The following is a 22,055-nucleotide window of genomic DNA, read 5'->3' on the forward strand; positions in this document are numbered from 1 at the left end:
GATTAGCCAATTTTTCGGAGTTAAATGGACCAAACACCTTCACAGTTCACTGATTTTCAAGTTAAAACACCTGCCATGGATTTTTATCAGTGTAAGCTGGCTTAGATTAATCTTTGACTAAGGTTATGTTAATAAAGAGTGACTCTCCCATTAAAAATTGAAAAATGTCAATGCATACTTTTTAAGACTTTGTTTTTTTTATTATATTCTCTTCTACCGACTCAAATTTATTAAAAATCACAATTTTGTGAATCAAATTTTTTATTGAACAAGTGCCATTTATAACTAACACAGGGCTGGTTATGTTAATAAAGAATGGGCCCTTCAAGAAATCTCTACGCATACATTTAACTCGACTGGAAACTGCACAGAATCTGCACCGTAATAAATTGAACCGAAAATACGATTCAACCTCTTGTACTTTGGCAAAACCAAACAAAACTGATTATTTGTTTCGGCAAACTAAATTTTACAGACTGCAGTTAAATAGCACAAGTTCTTGTTTCCTCGTGACGTATGCATTATCAATAAAAGACAAGACTAAATTGACAGTATCACCACTCACCAATAAGTTGAGGGAGCATCACTAACCCAAACCAAAAATGCCACTAATTATGTAAATTGTAATCATTCAAAGAAACCTAACCCAAAAATAGATTGTGAAATTTTTTATTTCAATAATTAATATGAGCTAATATTATAATATAATTATATTAACTATTTATCATTAATGAATTAGTGAATTTTATTTTATGTGATCAAATTAAATAAGTTAATTAAACAACTAAATCAGATAATATGAACTTAAATGAACAGATGACAATGTTGGTTCACTGGGGTATATATCGAGCCATAAAGAACCATAAAATCACCGATTACGCTATTAGCCAATTATTTATTGTCTCTACAACATCTTGTAATAGATCCTAAGAAGAACATATAGATGAGAAATCACCTAAGAATTCAGATTTCATTGCATTTGTTTGATCAATCATTATGAAACTAGATATTCTTAAAACTCTTCCTGATAATCTATAGTCTAACATAATTTTGGTGATTATTGATATTTTATACAAATCCCTTAAAATTCTAACATCTCTAACTAGTAACTAGGTGATCGCTCAATTCACTAATTGAGAAATTGAGACTAGTCATATCATCAAATCAATATCATAACTGGAACTGAGTATTGCAGAAAAGGTAGAAAAAATGTAGTAGTTAAGATGCATTGAATTAACCCCTGTTTGGAAAAAGCCATGTGGTTACACTACAAGTGCAACCTCCACTAGCCATGCTTCATAGGGTCCAAAAATATATGGTTGGGTATTATAATAGTATTATATACTATATACGTGGAATGGACCTGTATGTAGGTGACAACCTGATAATATTAACCAGTAACACTGATTCGACTAGCGTCATAAAATAATAACAAAACAAAACCATTGATAGCAACTACTTAAACGAAAGAGCATCCATGCTACCAGCTATCACCTATACAACACTTAATTTTAACATAAATTTAAGTCTTGAACACTGTTATTGTTATTACTATCTGATACAAAGTAAAACAACGTCGATGCCGTTCAATTAGCCTGAAAAGTTTCTAACAGAAGAATACATATACTTATTTCTCTTTTATAAAAATGATAAAACACTTATAATCACAACTGCATATAACATTTATCATTATCAAATACACAACAAAACCTCCTCCACAGGCCTCCTGCTACAAAGCATTAGCCACAATTTTCACATCGAGCCAAACGTAAAATCACAACTGATGCTGATTGTAAAGTCTATTCAAGTACCAGTTAAACACACAAAAACATTTAAAATAAATATAATAATGAAAATACATCATAATGACAGAAAGCATGCCTAATTAGGGCAAGAGAGATAGAAATTTAGAAGGAACAAGTACCCTGCGAGAATTTGCAGCAAGCGCGCGATTCGATGGAAATGTGAGAAGTGAGACGAGCGGAGGCGTCAGCGCTGTGTAGAGGAATCAGCGACTACGTGCACCCGAGAATTCCCACAGTCCTTGTAAAATAAAAATTTCGATTCAGATAGTAAAAAGAAAAAAGAATAATTATGAAAAAAAAAAGTTAAGAAAGAGAATAAAAACAAGTCACCATACCTAAGGAGTGTAATGAGGGGACGGCGAGGGTGGAGAAGATGAGAGCGTAGGGAAGGCGAAGAAGGACAGTGAAGGAGAGAAATGGAGGAACGATTTGGAGTGGTTCTCGCGGCGGAGAGCAACGACCGAGAGAGAGATCCGCAGCGCCACACCGTGTTTTTGGTTTTGCTCCGTGCGAAAATGGAACCCACTGATTAGGGGTTTAGGCAGCGTGTGAGGAAAAAGCTAAACCCTAGTGTGGTTATTGTCAGAGCACCCAGCCCACATTGGACTGGACTGTGGCCCAGGCATATTGTTCAAACTGCAAAGGCCCTTTTGGACACCATGTGTTTAATTACACGGACTTTCTTTCTGCACCCCATACATCTCAGCTTACACCCACTTTAAGTAGAGGCCCTTTTTATTAGTGTGTTTGGATGAACATTGACAAAATTAATTTTAAAGAACTGTTATTTATATTTGAATGTTTTTATTATAAAAACAAGTTAGAAGTAAAACTCACTTCAAAATTTTAGATCCACCATAGAAACTATTTAAAGTTGTTTCATCTAATAATCAATTCAAAACTCTTTTCTAATGTGAAATTAAACATGTGAATATGTATTCAAAATTAATTTTGGACTCAGAATTAATTCTCTAACATGAAATCAAACACTAAGAAGATTCATGATTCATAAAAGAATACTATATGAATCATTTTTACAATAATAGTTCTCTGAATAAACTTGGGGACAACTACGGATTATGACAAGCTCGGATTCATAAGTTGTAAATATTCTTGATTATAACTAGTTACAGGAAGAGAAGTTCTTAAGTAGATAACTGTGGTGATTTATACTGACGGAGATATTGACAAAAAAAAAATCAACGGAGACATAGCTAAGTTCAATCCAAATGCTATATAAATTCACCCCAAAAAAAATAAAATCAAAATGCTATATAACCCTTCGAGTTTGGAGCTATGACGTTGATGAGTAATAAAGCCTGTAGGAGTAGGATGCGTCATGCGTCCCACTTTAATCCAGGCGAGCGACAAAACTTGTAGTTGAAGGATGATTGAGTGTAACGATGTCGAAAGTTCTTAGCATATGTACAATCCATTGATTGATATTACAACGGGAAAAAATATTCCAATTTTATGTGGAACGTTTACATTATTATTTAGTAACACAATAAGTGTAAATATTAAATACTTCAATATTAAGAATGTTTTCATCTTTGCTTCATCAAATCAAATAATATTATCTCAATGATTATGTAAACAAACTATTGCACAATTTTGACTTTCAAAACTATGTAATGTAATAGTAGTTATTTACTCATATTTTGCACCACATTTTACATATTAAATTATATTAAATTTTGACACTAACATCATTTTTTATTAGATAAAATTCGTGTAAATTCTATTAAACCTGTGAATCTCATTCTCTGTTTGCCAAGTCTCATTTCCTAATTAATTAAACTTATATAAATTTCAACTAATATGAAGGATGTGTTAGAGTATATTCTTTAACACTCCCCCAATGCTTTTCGCCAAAGGCTGAAAAGCATTGACTGCATTGCATTACAAGATAAGATAGGGAGTACATAGTTAAACAACTTAACATTTAATCATACAATAACTTGTCATAAAAACTGACTTTATAAACTTATTTAGATAAAATTTCACCATATTTTTTTTAAGAAAAGAAGATATACGAAAGTCATAAGTTCCTTTCTCGTGTTTAACTAAACACTTCAAAATGTTAATTTAAATACTTGTATAAGATAAACTCAAATAAACCATATAAAGTTATTTGGCCACCCTCGTAGTCAAGAATAGAGAGAATACCCAGGGGCAATCTAGCAGCTGGCAGAGGATGCTGCCAGTAGGATTGTTTTAACGATGTAGGCCAATTAAATCTATACATTTTTAAATCAAGAATATACTCCTACCAGCTACCTCTTACTAATGATTCATAGCAAAAGTAAGGAGGGAAAAACAATTAAATAGTCAAAATAACTTGGTGCTTCTCAGGTTACATTCTGAAATCCAAAACACAAACTGTATTATTGGCAAAACAGGCAGCGATCTTGTCACCCTCCTTATTCCAACAGACCTCAAAAATGCCTCCATCACCAGTGTAGGTTTTAACGATCTTGCCTTCCTTCAAGGACCATATGAGCATCGATCTGTCAGGAGACCCACTGGCTATGTACTCACCATTGGGACTGAATGCAACAGAATATACACGATCTCTGTAGGAACAAATAAACAAATTGGAATAAAAGGGATAGGCTATATTAAGAAAAACAGCCTCTTAGCAGTCTCCTTTACTGCATAAAAAATGTTTTCCACAAAAAGAATCCATTTTCCAGGAAAAGAATCCATTAAAAAAGTTTAGAACGTAACAAAATTCAATAAAAAGTTCTGAAATACAAAACAGAAGTTACAAGCTTCAAGTTAAGGAGTGCCGTATCACACTGTTAATCACTTTCAAATAAAAAGGAAAGAGGCTGGGAGGGGGAATTTTATGCTTTCTTCCATACATAAACAAAGCAAAGCTAAAAAAACAACTATACCTGTGTCCATTCAAGCTGTATAAAAGTTTCCCAAGTTCCACATCCCATAGCTTTACCGTTGAATCAAATGATGCACTGCACAAAAAGATGAGTAAGTAGCTTAAAATAAACAAAACAAACTTTTCATCTGGTATTAAGAAAAATATAAAAACACAAGCAAGCATGATTGCATGTATATGCACTTGCACATGGGACATTGGTCAACATAAAACTGCATGACAACAATATTTTACCAAAGACAAACAGCAACAATTTAATAGAAACCTTGCCATATACAGTATGTAAAATGGGTTTGACTTTTCATATAATAAACATGCTAGAGGAGCAGTCACTTGGCAAGACCTCCAGTCCTAGGTCCAAGCAAACCACCTGTGTTACAGGTTTAATCTAGGAGGCGCATGAATTGGAGCAACTCCAATGTAGTGGCTTAATTTGATTCTTAAAACAATGTTTTGGTGACAGTTACAGGACTAGGCAGTTACGTGTACAGAATATAATGTGTAACTTCTGTGTGAATGACAGTAAACACAGCCATCATCTGTGCGTTAGATTGCAAAGAGCATCACTCTGAGCCATTGTTTAACCCTTTCAATCTGTCACTGATTGTTATTGGAGCTAATTATAGGAAAGTAAGAAATTAGTGGTCACATGCTGCATCACAGTTATCTGTATGAGTATCTGAAACTCCGACACAACATGATAAATTGCTGTATTTTTGTGTGATTTAATCAAATTTCGATCAGTTTATCACTAGTCTTCTATCATCAATCAAGAAGTCTAACAACTGAAAGCATCAACTGGAATCAGCAACAAGCCAAAGATGGCACAAGATTCTATAGTTAGCACCAAACAAGGCCATTTAGAGCATTTGCCAATTTCAGCTGAACAAATTGTTCAGCAACTAAGATTCGGGTTTCTAAATCATTAATAAATGCATGGAAAAAATCAAGAAATGGAATCTTCAAGCAACATACCTAGCCAACACCAAATTTTTATTAGGGTTATTTGTACCGGGACCAGTTGGGCTCCATCTGATAGTATATATCTCCTACAAAATAATTATTTAGTTTTTCCAAATTCCAACTATCTGCATAACACATGACAAAATCAAAAGGAAATATAAATTACATCAGACATTGAGAAATATTCATAATTGGTACCTTGGAATGCTCCCTAAACTCATGAAGATATTTATCTTGTTTCATACTCCATATCTACAAAACAAGAAACAACATACAGAGTACAAACACAATAATTTTACAAACAGTTCAGCAAAATACATATTTTACCTGATAAAAATATTTCATAAAATGTTTGATTGCAAAATCCAGCACCAACAAAAAACAAGCTATTTTATGGAATGATAAATTAAATCAAATCAGTAAGTGATATTACCTTTGCAGTCATATCATCAGAACATGAGGCTAATAATGAACCAGTGGGATCCCATTTGATACAATTAACTTCACTCTGAAATTGCAAAAGGTCATCATTAGACAGTAAAGACTTATCCAAGCATTATATTGCATTTTAATGGAATATGTCAACTTAATGCAGGACCTATAAACTAGTTAAGCAGAATTTAGTAATCAATCAGGTTACTAACTACTGACTTTGCTCTCCAAATAATTGTTGTAGTGCTGCAGATTTTTATAAGAAATCCACCTAGGTAATCAGACAACATGGAAAGTCGGGATTTCTTAGCACTACTTCTATAGATCAGAATCAGACTGGGGTCCTTCCAGTCCAGCATTTCCACCCATATTTGATAGGCCCAGGTTTATCCAAACATATTCTACAAGGTACAAGTTAGAGAAGACCTCAACCTAGACTGTAGAAACAGAGAGAGAGAGAGAGATTATGTGTGTTTGGTGAGTGGTTATATAGGTAGGGAAGTAATATGTGCGAAAGTACAATCTCTTTATATTGCGCTTTCTTGCATTTCAATTAGAGAATCCTTGTTTCTATGAGGATTCATCTTCAAAGGACCATCCCAGGGTTGTCCATAGATTCATATGGTTAACCAAGCTAGACAATCTTAACTTGTGATCAATAAAGTAGGGGATGGATTCATTGTCAAAGCACCATCCCAGGATCATCCATCAATCTGTACAGTTAACCATGCTTTCCATTTTTAACTTCCCCCCCCCCCCCCCCCCCAACAAAGGTGTACTCTCAGTATCATAAGTAACAGTGCATAGCATAATCTTCAAAAAACATGGTCAGGTGTACTAACCTGGTGCCCAACAAAAGTTCTTATGGGGAGGTTTTCCCCAATCTTGCAAACATGTATCTTAGTGTCTGTTGAGCTTGTTGCAAATGACACATTGTTGCGCCAGTCAACATCAAGAGTCCAACCTAAACAACATAACAAGCCCAAATTTTAAAAATAATTTTAAACATGGTTTAAAGTATTCTTTCCTAGAGTTCTTCTTATATAATAAAATCCCCCCTTGTAAGGAAAAATGTGTTTAAAATTTTACCTGAATGAAATTCAAATTGTTGTTTCCATTCCTCAGCTTTCACATCCCATACAATTGCAGTTTGATCACAGCTTCCAGTGAGAATATAATCACCTTTCTTATTCCATTTCAAAGAGAATATGGGTCCCTTGTGTTTGCTTAATGTACTCTTCAGTTCACCTGGTCAAAGACACCACTACATGATCAAAATAATGATTTTGATAGAAGTCATAAGAGCAATTCCAAATACACACATAATATGACCTGCTTTAAGAAATCAACAATATAGTTTTTTTGTTTTCCATTGGAAAAGAACCTAGCAATGTTTTAACCAACTCAAAGACAAACTTTTCACATTTCCTCCCCCATAACATATGCAACAGCTTTCCAACGGAAAACTAAACACAAACCATAAAATTAATGATTTTACAAATAGAAAAAATATAACTAAGATATCAACACTTATAACAAACAATGAGGGTATTCACACAAAACAGACATGCAGACAGATGGGCACACATGAAAAAATAAATTATGTAGAGATAAAAACAATATGATGTGTCAAAATTTAAATTTACAAATATAAAAATTTTTGGTATTAACATACTTGATAAATTGGGATTAACTAAATTTATGCAATAATATTTAAGAAAAATAAAATTTGAAAAACAATAAAGTGTGAGACTTGATATAATTCTGTGGCACATTGAGAGTATAAATAAGTCCTTAGTTTTAAAATGAAGACTCAAATTTAATATAGTTTATTAATTTAATTATCAAATTTTATATATTAAATTTGAGTCTTCATCTTGAAACTAAGGACCAAAAGGAATTAATAAACTATAATAAAAGGGTTATAAAAAATTTTAAGTCCCTAAAAATAAATCATCATCTTTTGGTCCCTCATTTATTGTGTCAATGTGGTCCTTATTTGCATGAATGAGGGACCAAAAGGAGACAATTTTTTGAGAAGAACAAGGACCATATCTAACACATTTCTATAAATGAGGGATCAAAGGAAACAATTTATTTTTGTGGATTAAAAACGAATATTGCCCTATTTCCTGGGACTAAAAATATATTGAGCCCATTATAAAATTGTATATTTTATATAAAAAAATTAAAAAACAATGTATATAATTTTTAAAAGAAATTTTTGGAGGGGGGTCAGGATCCGCCCCATGCCCCCTTCTATCTATCATCAAGAGTATCATTACTCATTATTAACCAGATGAAATCCATTGCTGGTTGATGACTTCTAGTTTATTTTCAAATCTCATGTCCATCATCACTACTAGCCCCTCATCAAAGCATCGACAAAAAAAAATGCATTGCAGCTTTTGGATACCAACACACATCCATCAGTTTCCTTACAGTATAATACATCTACCAAACAGGCTATGTTACAAAAGCAAAGATAGACTAGCATAGAGGCAACGGTTTCTATCTGATTGCATAAGAATTGGATGTCTACTAGGAGAAAGTGGAGGGAAGGTATATTTTCTTAAGAATTAGAAACAAGGAAGGGAAACAAGTATTCTTCATTTCCATTTCCTCTTTCAGGTAAACATAGTTACGAGTATCATGCCCCATTACTTTTTCTTGGTTCTGTCAACCAAAATATAACATAGCTAGCATGATACGAAAAGGAACATCACAAGTCATAGTAGGGACGGAGAAAGACTTGAATGATGGGAGGGACCAAGTTGATAAAACACTAAAAACATAGTTCTCCATTGGGCTGGTGCAAGAATATTAGTGTTCTAATGAAATATTATAAAATGATATTGGCAGTAAGCTGCTATGAAATATTATAAAATCAGTTCCCCATCGGAATCCCCCTCCCCCCATTCCCCACAAATACACAAGCGCCCACCTGGGTCATAGCATCTTTGAGCTCTTTTCATCTTAATCATATATAACTCCCAAAATGCATTACTGCAAGGTCGGAGATATAAGAAATGACCTACCATTGGTGGTCCAAATTCTCGCTTGCCCATCATATGAACCAGTTGCAAGTAGTGTCCCCTCCCCCTGCACAATAGCAACTAGAGGTCAAGCTTTTCAGAAAATTAAAAATATTTACAAATGAATAAACATATTAAATTACAAACAATAGCCATGAATTTGCAAGTGTTACACTAGCACAAAAAATACCTAAGCATACTTAGAGAGAGAAAGAGAAAATATTTTCAGTCAAAAGTTCAGGGAAAAAAATAAAAAGAAAATGCTAAATCTCCCATCTATTTTTTTTACTTTCACATAACAGACCTACAAAAACATCCCTTGGAAGTGGAACATATAAAATGTGCCCTAAAAACCTTGAACAATTTCCTTCTCACAAACATCCCATGCTTAAGTGAGATCAGTGGGGATTGGAAAAACATTGAGATGTATGTCAAAAATCAGAAGAAAAAAGGAGGGGAACAGGGGTGAAGTCACTATCAGTGATCTTGTGTTCAAATTAGAATATGCAATCAAACTCACATTCCAATCAAGTGTAGTGACATCGTTACTCTTTTCATTTGTTTTACCCCTAACATGCTTCAACACCAATACATTCGGAGGGCCATTCAGCAAAGCAGATTTGCATCTCCCTTCTGCTATTGTCCAAATACGAGCTGTTGAATCCCCAGACCTATAGTTGAAAAGATAGAAAGATGGAAAAGAAAATTCATAAGAAGCCATTTATATGGTCCCTATTTCTGAAACAGTTTACTATCTATGACATTGCTTTTTATGATATAATTGCCATAATGACACCATAAATACAGTTGTTCATGCAACACCAAATTCTTAAACATTTTAAAATCGTTGTAATTTTTTGTTTTATAAACAAAAATCAAAGTTAAAGTTGCAGAAACTGAATACCAAAAACACATTTTCAAACATTGTATATATTTTTCAAAAACTTACAACTTCTTTTAAGAACAGGAAGCTAATAAACCTTAAATTCCCAAAAGTATACACAGTGATACAAAATTACAAATATACAACTAATGCAGAATTCTGACTAGACTCGTAGTCATAGCAACCACTCCTACTAACATCCTCAAATTAAAGATGAACAAAACACAAAATCCAACTATAGCCAGCATCTCTTCATCAAAAAGGAAGTATAACAAATGGAGATGCAAGATGAGCAATATAGTGTACAACTATAAAATACACACATGAATACATAGTTTACGCAAAAATTAAATCAACCATGAAGAAGATACCTACCCTGATGCTAGAAGAGATCCTGTAGGACTCCATGCACAAGCACACACCTAAGTGTACATTAAACAGGGCTATTAATAGAGTTTTACAGAAGAAACAGTAGATGAAAGCAAAAGCAAGAAGTTTAAAAAACCAAAAAAACATTGATGAAATACTTTACCTCTGAAGTATGCCCTTCCAAAACTATCACATCTGACCTAGGAATTTGACATGGTTGCAATGTTGATGTTGTAGAGACATCCATTGGTTCTGTCCCTATAGAAATGAATGAAAACTTTTAATTATTTTTTTAGAAGGAAAAATATTAATTGAAACAGAAAACTAGTTTGCATTTGCTACATACTCTCACAGAGAGCAGGTGGGTTCCAGTGTTGTAAAAACTTGCAATTAAATTAAAAAATTCATTGGGATATTCCCAACGAAATATAAAGAAAACAAATAAAAAATTAAGAACTTTCTACTGGAAATAATCAGGATATTGAATAAGGAGATACAGGTAGAAATACATGATATCAAAGAGAACATTTCTAATCCTAAATCTCACAGAAGTGGCTAATAATTCATTGAAACTCATCACAACACCAACCAAGATACATAGTTTTTAGTGGATTTATAAAAACAAGTCAGATAGTCAATATTTTTAGAAGTATGGTTGATAGAGAATGAATAATAATAATTAATAAAATAAAAAGTACTTAATGAAAATAAGCTGAGGTACTATCAGGAACTCATTTTTGTATTCATCAGTCATTACACTATTCATCAACTAATCACTAAAAGGGCCACCAGAGCACAAGGCTTCCACTAGGTGGGGTATAAGGAGGGTAGATGCATGCAGCATTCCCCCTGACCTACAAGCAGAGAGGCAGCTTCCAGGATTTGACCCCATCACCTTCAAGTCACAGAGCAGCAACATTACCGTTCCACCAAAGCCCACCCTCATTCATCAGCTAATCGACTAATCACAACATGCAAGAAAATATATTACAATTCTACAAATTTTACAAGGAGCTAACCTTAACACTTGCAAAAAAACTTGTGCATGAACAAAAAATGGTAAAAGTTAACAGAAGAATATAGGATTATAAGAAATAGACATTTAGGGGAAATCATTAATAAAAATAATGCAGTTACCCTGCATGAAATGACAAACATGCAACAGAGAACAACAGGTGATTACCTCCAAATGCTTTGTTCTCTGCATGCTTTACAGTAACCAAATCTTCTTGATCTATGACCATTTCTCTACAGCTCTGATTGTAATGCTGTTGTTCTAGCTCTTTAAGATTTTCTGCCTTCTCTCCATCCCTTTCACATTCTTTCTCCCTTTCATGTCTTCCCTTTTCTTTTAACCATCCTCGCCCACCTTCATTCTCCTTTTCAGATTCCTTATTTCTATTCTTCTGTAGTATTTTCCTTCTTTCATTAACCATTTTCCTAAGTTCATGCACATCTTTTGTGATAAGATCCAAAGGTTGCAAGAATGAAAAGTCTTCATCCAGGTCTGCATCACACTGGCAAGCTAACATTGATTAGCATGCACCCTAGGGTACAAAAGCTTAAATACTATGCAAACACATGGATGTTATGCTGATAGTAAAAACTAGAGTTGAAAAATAAAGAATGCTAACATTACTCAAGTTTGCTTCCATCTCCAAGTACTGTAGCCCCTTCTGAACAAGTGTAATAAGAGCACCTGGTGGTATCAACTTTCCATCAATGGGGCTTTTGTTAATACTAGCCTCGTTTCCAAATGCAAAAGCAGCATGTGTGAAACCTGCAGTTATAACAACAATAACCAAAAACCAAATCAGTTGCTTTGAACATTATGGCCTACTCATCAATATAGAAAGCTTCATTGGAAAGAAACTAACTTTTTGGTTTTAGTAAAAAAATTTGATAATTATATCAATTATAATTATATTTCTGTCATTAATTGTATTTATTAATGGATAATATTGTTTATTAAACTTGTTATATTACAACATATTTAATTTGGTTTTATTTTTAACATTGATTATTGTATGTTATGAGTATTGAGTAATGAGTAATGGCATTTATAAGTGAAATTTAAATTTTAATATTATCAGATCATGAATATTAAGAGGGCGTGCCCTGGTGCAACAGTAAAGTTGCCCTTTGTGACCAGTTGATTTCAGGTTCTGGAAATAGCCATAAATACTATGTTTTGTTTTGTTTAATATCGCTTGACATATTATATTAAAAATTAAAATAAAATTTGTTAACTATTACAGGTTCCTTGGTTATATCATTAAACCTTAAAGTTGCCTTCACCAGTTTAATAACCAGTCCTATTTTAAAAACCTTGCACTTGCATATAATATAAGGGACTGAAGTAAGATGCTGCTTGCATTTTAGTAGATAATAATCATGACTGAAAACCTTAACACGTTTGGTTGCAGTGGAAGTAGACTGCAAACATAGGTGAAATTTGGTTGCTGTTACAGGGGTGATAGAAAGCAATTTTCTATCTACAGAAAATAACCTGAAGATTACTATTAAAGCTATAAAAGACTAAAGAGAATAAGATAAAACTTGAGATATTTCATTCACTCCTTGAAAATAATAGGTAAAGATGGATAACATAATCCAGGTGTCGACATCATATTATTCTAAAACAAGTAAAATAAAACTATAATTTATAAATTAAATATTTAACTCCAAACAATAAAGTCCTTAAACCATTTAATTTTCTTTCTTTTGGGCCTCATTTGGCCCATCCTATCATTACTCACCCCTTCACATTCAACCTTGTCCTCAAGGTTGGAAAACAATAGGAGATGGATGCATAAGTTAACTGCAACGGTTAAGTGTGGTGGGACTTGGGCATTGAATTCATGAAATGGTGGATATTTCGCATTTGGGAACAAAAAAATGAATTAAGGGTGAATTGTGGAATTGGTGACAATACGTAAAGTTGAGTGGCAAGGAGTGGTTGTAGTGGTATTGGTTTTGAGGGGTTATCTCAGTGTCACCACACAGGCTAAGCACACAACCGTCTTAGCAGCCACCATGCTCCAATATCGGCAATACTTGGCTAGGGCAACTTAGCACTACAACATATTATGGCCACGTGGCTCCCTAACAACTCTAACAGTTTTTCCCGCCAATCTATCCCTATATAAATGGTTCCACTTGACAGGTACCTAACTAACCGGCTTAGCAGCCACCATGGGCCCTATATCGGCAATACTTAGCTTGGGAAACTTAGCACTACAGCACATTGTGGTCACGTGGCTCCCTAACAACTCTAATGGTTTTTCCCGCCAATGTATCCCTGTATAAATGGTTCCACATGACAGGTACCTAACTAACCGGCTTAGCAGCCACCATGGGCCCTATATCGGCAATACTTAGCTTGGGAAACTTAGCACTACAGCACATTATGGCCACATGGCTCCCTAACAACTCTTACGGTTTTTCCCACAATGTATCCCTATATAAATGGTTCCGCTTGACAGGTACCTAACGGTTTTTCCGGCAAACGTATCTCATAATTTCACTAAGTAATTTTAGCATCAGAGTCACTGTAAGTATCACAAGCGGAGACTCCACCAGATACTTGAACCACTGCAGTAACCACCAGCCAGTCATCCAAACCTCACCGGAAATCCCATGACCAGCATACATACTCATGATTTGCTCATCACAGTTGCAAATGAGGGTGTTTGGTTACTGCTACGGTAAGAATATTACCCAACTGCAAGTCCCGTCCCAGAATCGGGTGAGCAATTGATAATACCCAAAAACTCACATCCCAAAACTAAAAAATAAACAGAGATTTCACTTAAGAACTATAAGATTGTAGTCTCAAAACCAGAGACCCGTCTTTCAGCAACAAATCTAACAACCTTCACTCTCTCTACCTTTAACCATAAAAAAAAAAAAAAAAAAAACACTCACAGGTCCATTTTGGGAACTACAATTGCCGCTAACCCTAACCTAGTTGCAACAATATGTTCAACGCTTGGTCAAACCAACCAGCTCAAAACCGTCAGCATTCCAAACCTCGAAATTCGTCGAAACTCTAAACCGTTTACATTTCAGGGACCGCAAAGGAGCAATAAAATAGCGAGCGAGCAGGACGAAAAGCATATACACCGAGGAAAATCGTAATAATGGAAAGAAAAGGATGAAGGAAATGAAAGATACCTGATTCCTGAAAGTAGCGAAAGACGAGAAGGTTGAGTTCGACGGAGGTGACGGAAGTCATGTTCCCTCCCTGACTGAGGAAACAAACGGCTTCGAGAATGAATGAATGCTTATGCAAACAGCATGGGAGCGAGTGAGAAAGAGGTAGAGCGAGTGCCAAAACAATGAATGCTTATGAATTCTGATTCACGGTGGAGGAGGAGGAGAATGAGCCTTGCGAATGCGAACGGTGGTCTGCAACCACAGCACAAAGCACCACTCTCTCTCTCTGTCTCTGCACAGCAGTGCACAAGTCGATTTGTTCCCTTCGTTTATGGGTACTTCGTAATTCTTAATTTTCGCAATTATCGAATGTATTTACATGGGTGCTTGGGGATTCTTTTTTTTTTTTTTCTTAAAGACAGTGCTTGGACATTGTATTGGATCCAATTTGAAGAAAAAATATATTTTCTTATTTTCTTGTTCAATTGATTTCGTTTAAATTTTTAATTCAATCTGATTTAATTTAAAGTTATTTGAATTTGATTATTTTTTATATTAAACATTTTTTAATCATTAAATAAATGATAGATATGTCATAAATATAATAAAAAATAATTAAAAGCATCAAATATCAAATATTATATGTCTTTTTTTAGAGGGTTATATATGTCTTTATATAACTAGTAATTAATAATTTAATAATAATATAAATTTTTAAACATGCACCATATAAAAAAAATGTGAAAGACATGAATATCAAAATATATTCATTATTTTGTCAGTGTATGATACGGAATAAGAATAAATACAATGAGAAACAGAATAAATAGATTTCTAGCCTTGCTCTTTCTGAAGGTATATAAATTAAAGAAGCATCACAAGTTTTATATAAACAAGACGAGGAATTTCTTATTAAAATTCAAAAAATGTAATTGTTGTCTTTTTTCTCTTCCATCAAAAATCAATAATGAAATAAAAATCTTTAATTCTATTTATGAGTCACATATATGTTAACAAAATGTATATAATATAATAATAAAAAATTAATAAATATAAAATTAAATATGAAATTTCGATTCAATCCAATAATATTTTTTTTTTCAAATTTTAAGTAACTTCAGTTTTTAGTTTATTCGGTTTTTTTTTTATTGATTTTTTAATTTCATTGAATTAGATTTCTTTACGAACCCCCTAATATTTATATACTTTATTCTTCCTCGATGAAGCAAAAAAAACAACTCCTTCCTTCCCCTTCATTTTTAATTAACTATTTTTTAGATAAAAATCTAATTAATATTTAAAAAAATATGAAAATTTTTATATACCATCTTTTTTATATCAACCAAATCTCCTCATTGATATTCATTTTTCTATTCTATCATTTTACAAAGAAATTAGTTAAAGATATAAATACAATTTTGATCCTGGCTTTGAGATTAAAAAAATAAACTTATTACTTTTAATTTTGTCAGATAATTTAGTCGCTATGGTTATTTTTAAACTAACTCCGTTAATAACGTGCTTATGTAGACATTATTTGTCTTGTTGCCATTCATGTATACTCACATGTACCTGTCGTCAACTTAAGATAAAAGTAATAATTTGGAGGATTAAAGAGCGCAAAGTTCTTCTACTTCTTCTACTCCTTATTCCTTTTTCATCACAATCTTCTTCTTCGCCCACTTAACCAAGACACCTTTTCTTCCCCATCACCTTTACCTGCAATGTCACTGGCAAATACATGATCGACATTGTACTGTCACCTTTAGCCAAAGGTCTTCGTTCAAAAAATTAAACAAACATATTATTCCATTTATCTTTTCTCTTTGTTTTGATTGCATGTTCTGTAACACTCGCATTCCATTTATTTATAACTTTGACTTGCTCTCCTTTGCTAAGTGTTTTTTCTCTTTTATTTCCTCTCCTCTGGTCTTTTATCGTTGTGTTTGATACAATAAAAATACCGTGAAAAAAGAAGAGAAGAGGGGGAAAAAGCGCTTAAGCTTTGAATTTCAATCGTCTGGTAGTAGGAAAATACATATGAAATATTTGAAATTTAACGTAGGACTCACGGGGTGCAGTGTTTTCACTTTGAAACGAGAAAAAAAAAAGCGCATAAGCTTTAAATTTCAATCGTCTGGTCGTAGGAAAATACATATGAAATATTTGAAATTTTGCGTGGGACTCACGGGGTGCAGTGTTTTCACTTTGAAACGAGAAAAAAAAAAAGTTGAAATTGCCATTGCTGCAATGAACTTACAATACTATTCTTCCTGTCTCGTGACTCTCATGCATATTGACGCTCCAAGAAACAAATTTTAAATGTTAAAATTATCATATAATCGATTATTTGCCATAAAATCGTTATGTGGCCATTTTTTTTAAAAAAAAAAATTACCCCTGACAAGGCCATATAAACGATTATGAGAAAATGAAATATGATATTCTTAGTACAACTCCTGTCAACCATTTTTGTAGGGATAATGGTTAAAGATTAAAGAACTAAAAACATAAAAAAGTTATAATATTTAATATTATTACTATATTCCTAATAAAACATTTTTATTTAGCAATTTCCTAAAATAATAATTAGTAAAGTTAATACTATGTGAAAGAAGATTTTGTCCATGTGAATCATATGCAGAGACGATACAAGGCATATAATCATTCATTTTTTAACATTTCAATTAGTTAGTTATATGAAATATTTTCTTTGGAGAGAGGGTGCATATTATAGAAATTTAATTGCAATACACTATTTTTCGACATGGGAAGAAAACTCGTATCTCTGGATACCCGCATGAATCCCTCTCGACTTTAACGGGTAATATCCGAGTTGATCAGGTATGGATTCGGGTTCGGATTTTTTTTTATGATAACCAAAAGTCGGGTACAAGTATGAGATTACTAAACCCGTCTCGACCCCGACCCCGAACCGAACTCGTCCCGTCACTTAAAATATTTAGAATGTTTACATAATTTAATCAAAAGACATAAAATTTTTATTACTAGTTAATTTTATTTTAGAATTTTTACATAATTTAATATTATTTTTTTAATTATTTTTGTAAACACACGTGCTATAATAAATTTATTGATATATAAGTAGTTAAAAATAAATGTTTAACCATCAATTTATTTTTTTAAAAATAAATTTTTAATATTTTTTTTTACAAAAAAAGTATTTTTTTATTTTGAATCGTGTATGAGACGGGATCAAGGATACCCAATACATGATGGGTATGGAGATGAGACTATGTTGGAGGATCGGGATAAGGGATTGGAAAGACAATGTCCATATCCGCTCCACCTATTACCATGTCTAGTCATTTATCTATATATGGGATGAATGGTAAATGCATTGGATCAAGTGCAATACACAATTTGAATATAAGCAAAATACATTTTATACTTTTGAGTTTTGACTTAATTTTCAAATTTTATTCTTTTATTGTATTTGTCTAGATTTGTAAAATCAATCAAGCTAAAGTAAGGCTGATGTTCATATGGCACGTGTCAACTTTAAGTTAAATGTTTTGATAGAAATGGCAACAAGCCTATGTTCATATTCCACGTGTCAAATTCGTGTAATCTTCTTTTTACCATGAACATCTATATATGTAGAAATTCCAAGCAAGACATGGACATTTGACAATTTGTCTACGTAATCACGTTTTTGTAAAATTCATATAAAAACACAAGCATTTTATTTGACTGGGATTTTCTGATCCATTTTCAATGATGGTGTAGAAATTTCAAGCAAGACATGGACATTTGACAATTTGTCTACGTAATCACGTTTCTGTAAATTTCATATATAAACACAACCGTTTTATTTGACTGGGATTTTCTGATCCATTTTCAATGATGGTGTAGAAATTTCAAGCAAGACATGGACATTTGACAATTTGTCTACGTAATCACGTTTCTGTAAATTTCATATATAAACACAACCGTTTTATTTGACTGGGATTTTCTGATCCATTTTCAATGATGGTATGCAAACAATGCACTGTCTCGAGCCTTCTAGAGTTTACTCACATTGACTGATCAACGTTTGTTAAACTTCCGTATCAAATCAAAATATTTTTTCCACTTTGATTAGTGTTTGATTAAACTTTTTTTTTGAATTAAAATTATATAATTAATACTAATTAATGAGTTTGACAAATCAGTACAAAAAATATTATTAATCAGACATATTAATTAAGTCAGTTAGGGGTATTTATGAATTTAATCGGATTACATTTGACAGAATTTATTATTCAACCCAAATTAAATATTAATTAAGTCAGTTAGGGGTATTTATGAATTTAATCGGATTACATTTGACTGAATTTATTATTCAACCCAAATTAAAATTAGCAGATTGGATCAGATTTGTGTAAATTTTTTTTATATATTCGATCCAATCATAAATAAGTTGGATTGATTAGGTTAATTGAGTTTAAATATTCAAAAAAATATTTTATACTTTGTAATTAAATTTTTTAGAATAATAAATTATTTTTGTCTAAAATTTGGCAAGTGTATAATAATTAAATGTACTGAAAAATTAAATTATGATATCATTTTATTAATAAAATTAATGATTTTAATTTTAATATAATATTTTCATTTTAAATAAAAATAAAGCATTATATTAGGATGAAAAAACATAATCAAAATCAATATATTTTAATTTAAATTTTTGGTATTTTGTTAGTTGATCATGATATTAATAAAAAGTATTTACTACTAAAAGCGTAATTGATCTTTTCAACAACCGTGACTACACACAAGATGATTTTTTTTTCATGTAATCTTTTTCATACTCAAAATTAGAATTTGAATCTCAAACTAATAAGTTAAAAAATACAACTCATTATCACTCTTGTAAACTAATATTGATTTTAAATTTTTGCTATTGATAGTAGCATATGCTGTCATTACATTATCAATCATACAATTTATTTTTTATTTCGTATCACATCAATAAAAATATTTAACAATAAATTATTATTACTTAAAATAATATTAGAAACTATAAAATTAAAAGTGAAAATTCACCAAATTAAGAAATGAAACCTACACAAATTTATAATTTTGAATAATTTTAATTAATACTAATAAAGATTGTATACAAAATATTATATTCCTATTATTTATGTATTATTTTACTTATTATATATCCATATATTATTTAAAATGTCTTAATTATATTCCCGTTTGATATATGCAAATGAAAGAACAAAAATATATGAAAAAGTCAAAAGTATTTTTTAAAAAAATGTCTTCATTCCTGTCCGCCATCTTTTATTTACTTTTCAAATCACCAATACCCAATAATTGTTATAGATTTTTCTGGGTTTAATTCCTTTTTCGTATCACAGTTATTCGGAAAAAATAGCATTGCTCATATATATATATACACTTGTAATCACGATCAGACTTGCATCATACTTTAACATGGAAGGCAACCTTATCAACATCCTTTACCTCTTAATTTTTCTCATCAGTTTAAAACTACTATTCTTCAGAAAAAGGTTAAAAAACCCAGCACCAAGTCCACCATCTCTTCCAATAATCGGAAACCTCCATCAGCTGAAGAAACAGCCACTTCACCGAGCCTTGTACGACCTCTCACAGAAATATGGCCCTAATAATATCCTCTCTCTGCGGTTCGGGTCCCAACCCGTCCTCGTCGTTTCGTCCGCATCCGCAGCGGAAGAATGTTTCACCAAAAACGACATCATCTTCGCGAACCGTTTTCGCTCTTCATTGACAAAGTACATCGGCTTCAACCACACCATTATTACAGCATCATCGTACGGCGACCACTGGCGCAACTTACGTCGTATAAGCTCGCTCGAGATTCTCTCCAACCACCGTCTCAACTCCTTTTTAGGGGTCCGAAAGGACGAGACCATGAAGTTGCTTCGAAAGCTGGCTAAGGGTTCTGATAAAGACTTCAGGAGAGTGGAGCTGAGGCCAATGTTTTCGGAGTTAACGTTCAACATTATCATAAAAATGGTGTGTGGCAAACGCTACTACGGCGAGGAATACGATGGGACCAACGCCGAGGAGGCTAAGAGGTTTAGAGAGATCATGAATGAGATATCGCAGTTTGGGTTGGGGTCCAACCTTGCAGATTTTGTGCCGCTTTTCAGATTGTTTAGTAGTCGCAAAAAGTTACGAAAGGTTGGAGAGAAGCTAGACGCGTTCTTCCAAGGACTCATTGATGAGCATCGGAATAAGAAGGAAAGTTCAAATACCATGATCGGCCATCTGCTTTCCTCACAAGAGTCACAGCCAGAGTATTATACTGACCAAACTATCAAGGGCCTTATAATGGTGAGTTTTTAATTTTCTTAATTTGCACTGATTCATGAAAAATTATTAGCTTGTTCGAGCCATCATTACAATTTATTTTTTTATCCACGATGTTGGTGTGGAATATTTATTATTCTTCTAATTAAAAGGAACTTAATTTGAATATTAGTACTGAAATTACTTGGGAGCATACAGAGACATTTGATAAATCAAGATTGCTTATATTTTTTTCTTGATCTGCACACAGTCTATTAATTGATATTAATATATAGAATTCATAGCTGTTATGAAATTTTGGAAAAATGCTGCAGAATTTAACCTTAAATTTTGGATTGGCAGGCGTTATATGTGGCTGGCACAGAGACTTCCGCTGTAGCATTAGAGTGGGCAATGTCCAATTTACTGAACAGTCCAGAAGTGTTGGAGAAAGCAAGGGTTGAATTGGACACTCAAGTTGGACAAGACCGTTTGATAGAGGAAGCAGATGTTACTAAATTACAGTACCTTCAGAACATTATCTCCGAGACTCTGCGATTGCATCCACCACTGTCAATGTTGTTGCCGCATTTATCATCTGAAGACTGCACCGTGGGAAGTTATGACGTGCCACGTAACACAATGTTAATGGTGAATGCATGGGCCATTCATAGGGACCCAAAAATATGGGCTGATCCAACGAGCTTTAAGCCCGAGAGGTTTGAGAATGGACCAGTAGATGCTCACAAGCTAATCTCTTTTGGATTGGGGAGGAGAGCGTGTCCTGGTGCAGGCATGGCCCAAAGAACTCTGGGCTTGACTTTAGGTTCGTTGATTCAATGTTTTGAGTGGAAAAGGATTGGTGAGGAAAAAGTAGATATGACCGAAGGGGGGGGAACTATAGTGCCCAAGGCCATTCCATTGGATGCCCAATGTAAAGCACGTCCGATCATTAGCAAGATTTTCTAAATTTCTTGCAAGTTTGAACTTTGGTCGACGTTCAAATTATCACATTAAATTAGTAGCCTTACAGCGATTTTTATTTGTTATAATTCTTAAATTTACAATGTGATTCTTTAGTGAGTATATGCTTTAATAAAAGATATTCGTGTAGATTTCTCTATAGACAACAAATTATCTAAACAAAATTAATTAGTAGAGAATATACATTATCATTTTATTTGTAAAATGCTTGTAGCTTGAAAATATAATGTGATTATTTG

General features: G+C 32.9%; 2 protein-coding genes and 1 long non-coding RNA gene across 3 annotated transcripts; 1 reads left to right on the forward strand and 2 right to left on the reverse strand.

Moving 5' to 3' along the window:
* Positions 1 to 1,607: 1,607 nt before the first annotated feature.
* Positions 1,608 to 2,505, reverse strand: LOC100527507 (uncharacterized). The gene is made up of 2 exons (XR_001383434.2): positions 2,141 to 2,505; positions 1,608 to 2,043 (listed from the first exon to the last, which is right to left on the reverse strand). It is a non-coding gene; the product is annotated as an uncharacterized lncRNA (long non-coding RNA).
* Positions 2,506 to 3,986: 1,481 nt separating this feature from the next.
* Positions 3,987 to 14,898, reverse strand: LOC100794963 (WD40 repeat-containing protein HOS15). Its single transcript, XM_003539277.5, has 14 exons — positions 14,563 to 14,898; positions 12,021 to 12,166; positions 11,570 to 11,903; positions 10,550 to 10,644; positions 10,393 to 10,439; positions 9,655 to 9,805; positions 9,138 to 9,201; positions 7,189 to 7,347; positions 6,942 to 7,063; positions 6,101 to 6,175; positions 5,866 to 5,919; positions 5,680 to 5,753; positions 4,706 to 4,780; positions 3,987 to 4,381 (listed from the first exon to the last, which is right to left on the reverse strand). Exons 1-14 carry the CDS (start codon positions 14,621 to 14,623, stop codon positions 4,162 to 4,164), a joined length of 1,677 nt encoding a protein of 558 aa, XP_003539325.1. The 5' UTR covers positions 14,624 to 14,898; the 3' UTR covers positions 3,987 to 4,161.
* Positions 14,899 to 19,914: 5,016 nt separating this feature from the next.
* Positions 19,915 to 21,945, forward strand: LOC100804509 (cytochrome P450 81E8). Its single transcript, XM_006590580.4, has 2 exons — positions 19,915 to 20,877; positions 21,196 to 21,945. The coding sequence occupies exons 1-2, from the start codon at positions 19,993 to 19,995 to the stop codon at positions 21,799 to 21,801; spliced, it is 1,491 nt and encodes a 496-aa protein (XP_006590643.1). The 5' UTR covers positions 19,915 to 19,992; the 3' UTR covers positions 21,802 to 21,945.
* Positions 21,946 to 22,055: the final 110 nt, after the last annotated feature.

This window comes from Glycine max, chromosome 11 (assembly GCF_000004515.6).
Source record: "Glycine max cultivar Williams 82 chromosome 11, Glycine_max_v4.0, whole genome shotgun sequence".
Lineage (NCBI taxonomy): Eukaryota > Viridiplantae > Streptophyta > Magnoliopsida > Fabales > Fabaceae > Glycine > Glycine max.

Coding starts and splice junctions, on each gene's coding strand:
- LOC100794963 (XM_003539277.5), bottom strand. CDS start 14,623: ATGACTTCCGTCACCTCCGTCGAACTCAACCTTCTCGTCTTTCGCTAC. Junction 9,202..9,654: donor TCACTACACTTGATTGGAAT/GTGAGTTTGATT, acceptor GCTATTGTGCAG/GGGGAGGGGACACTACTTGC. Junction 4,382..4,705: donor TACAGCTTGAATGGACACAG/GTATAGTTGTTT, acceptor TTGTTCCTACAG/AGATCGTGTATATTCTGTTG.
- LOC100804509 (XM_006590580.4), top strand. CDS start 19,993: ATGGAAGGCAACCTTATCAACATCCTTTACCTCTTAATTTTTCTCATC. Junction 20,878..21,195: donor CTATCAAGGGCCTTATAATG/GTGAGTTTTTAA, acceptor TTGGATTGGCAG/GCGTTATATGTGGCTGGCAC.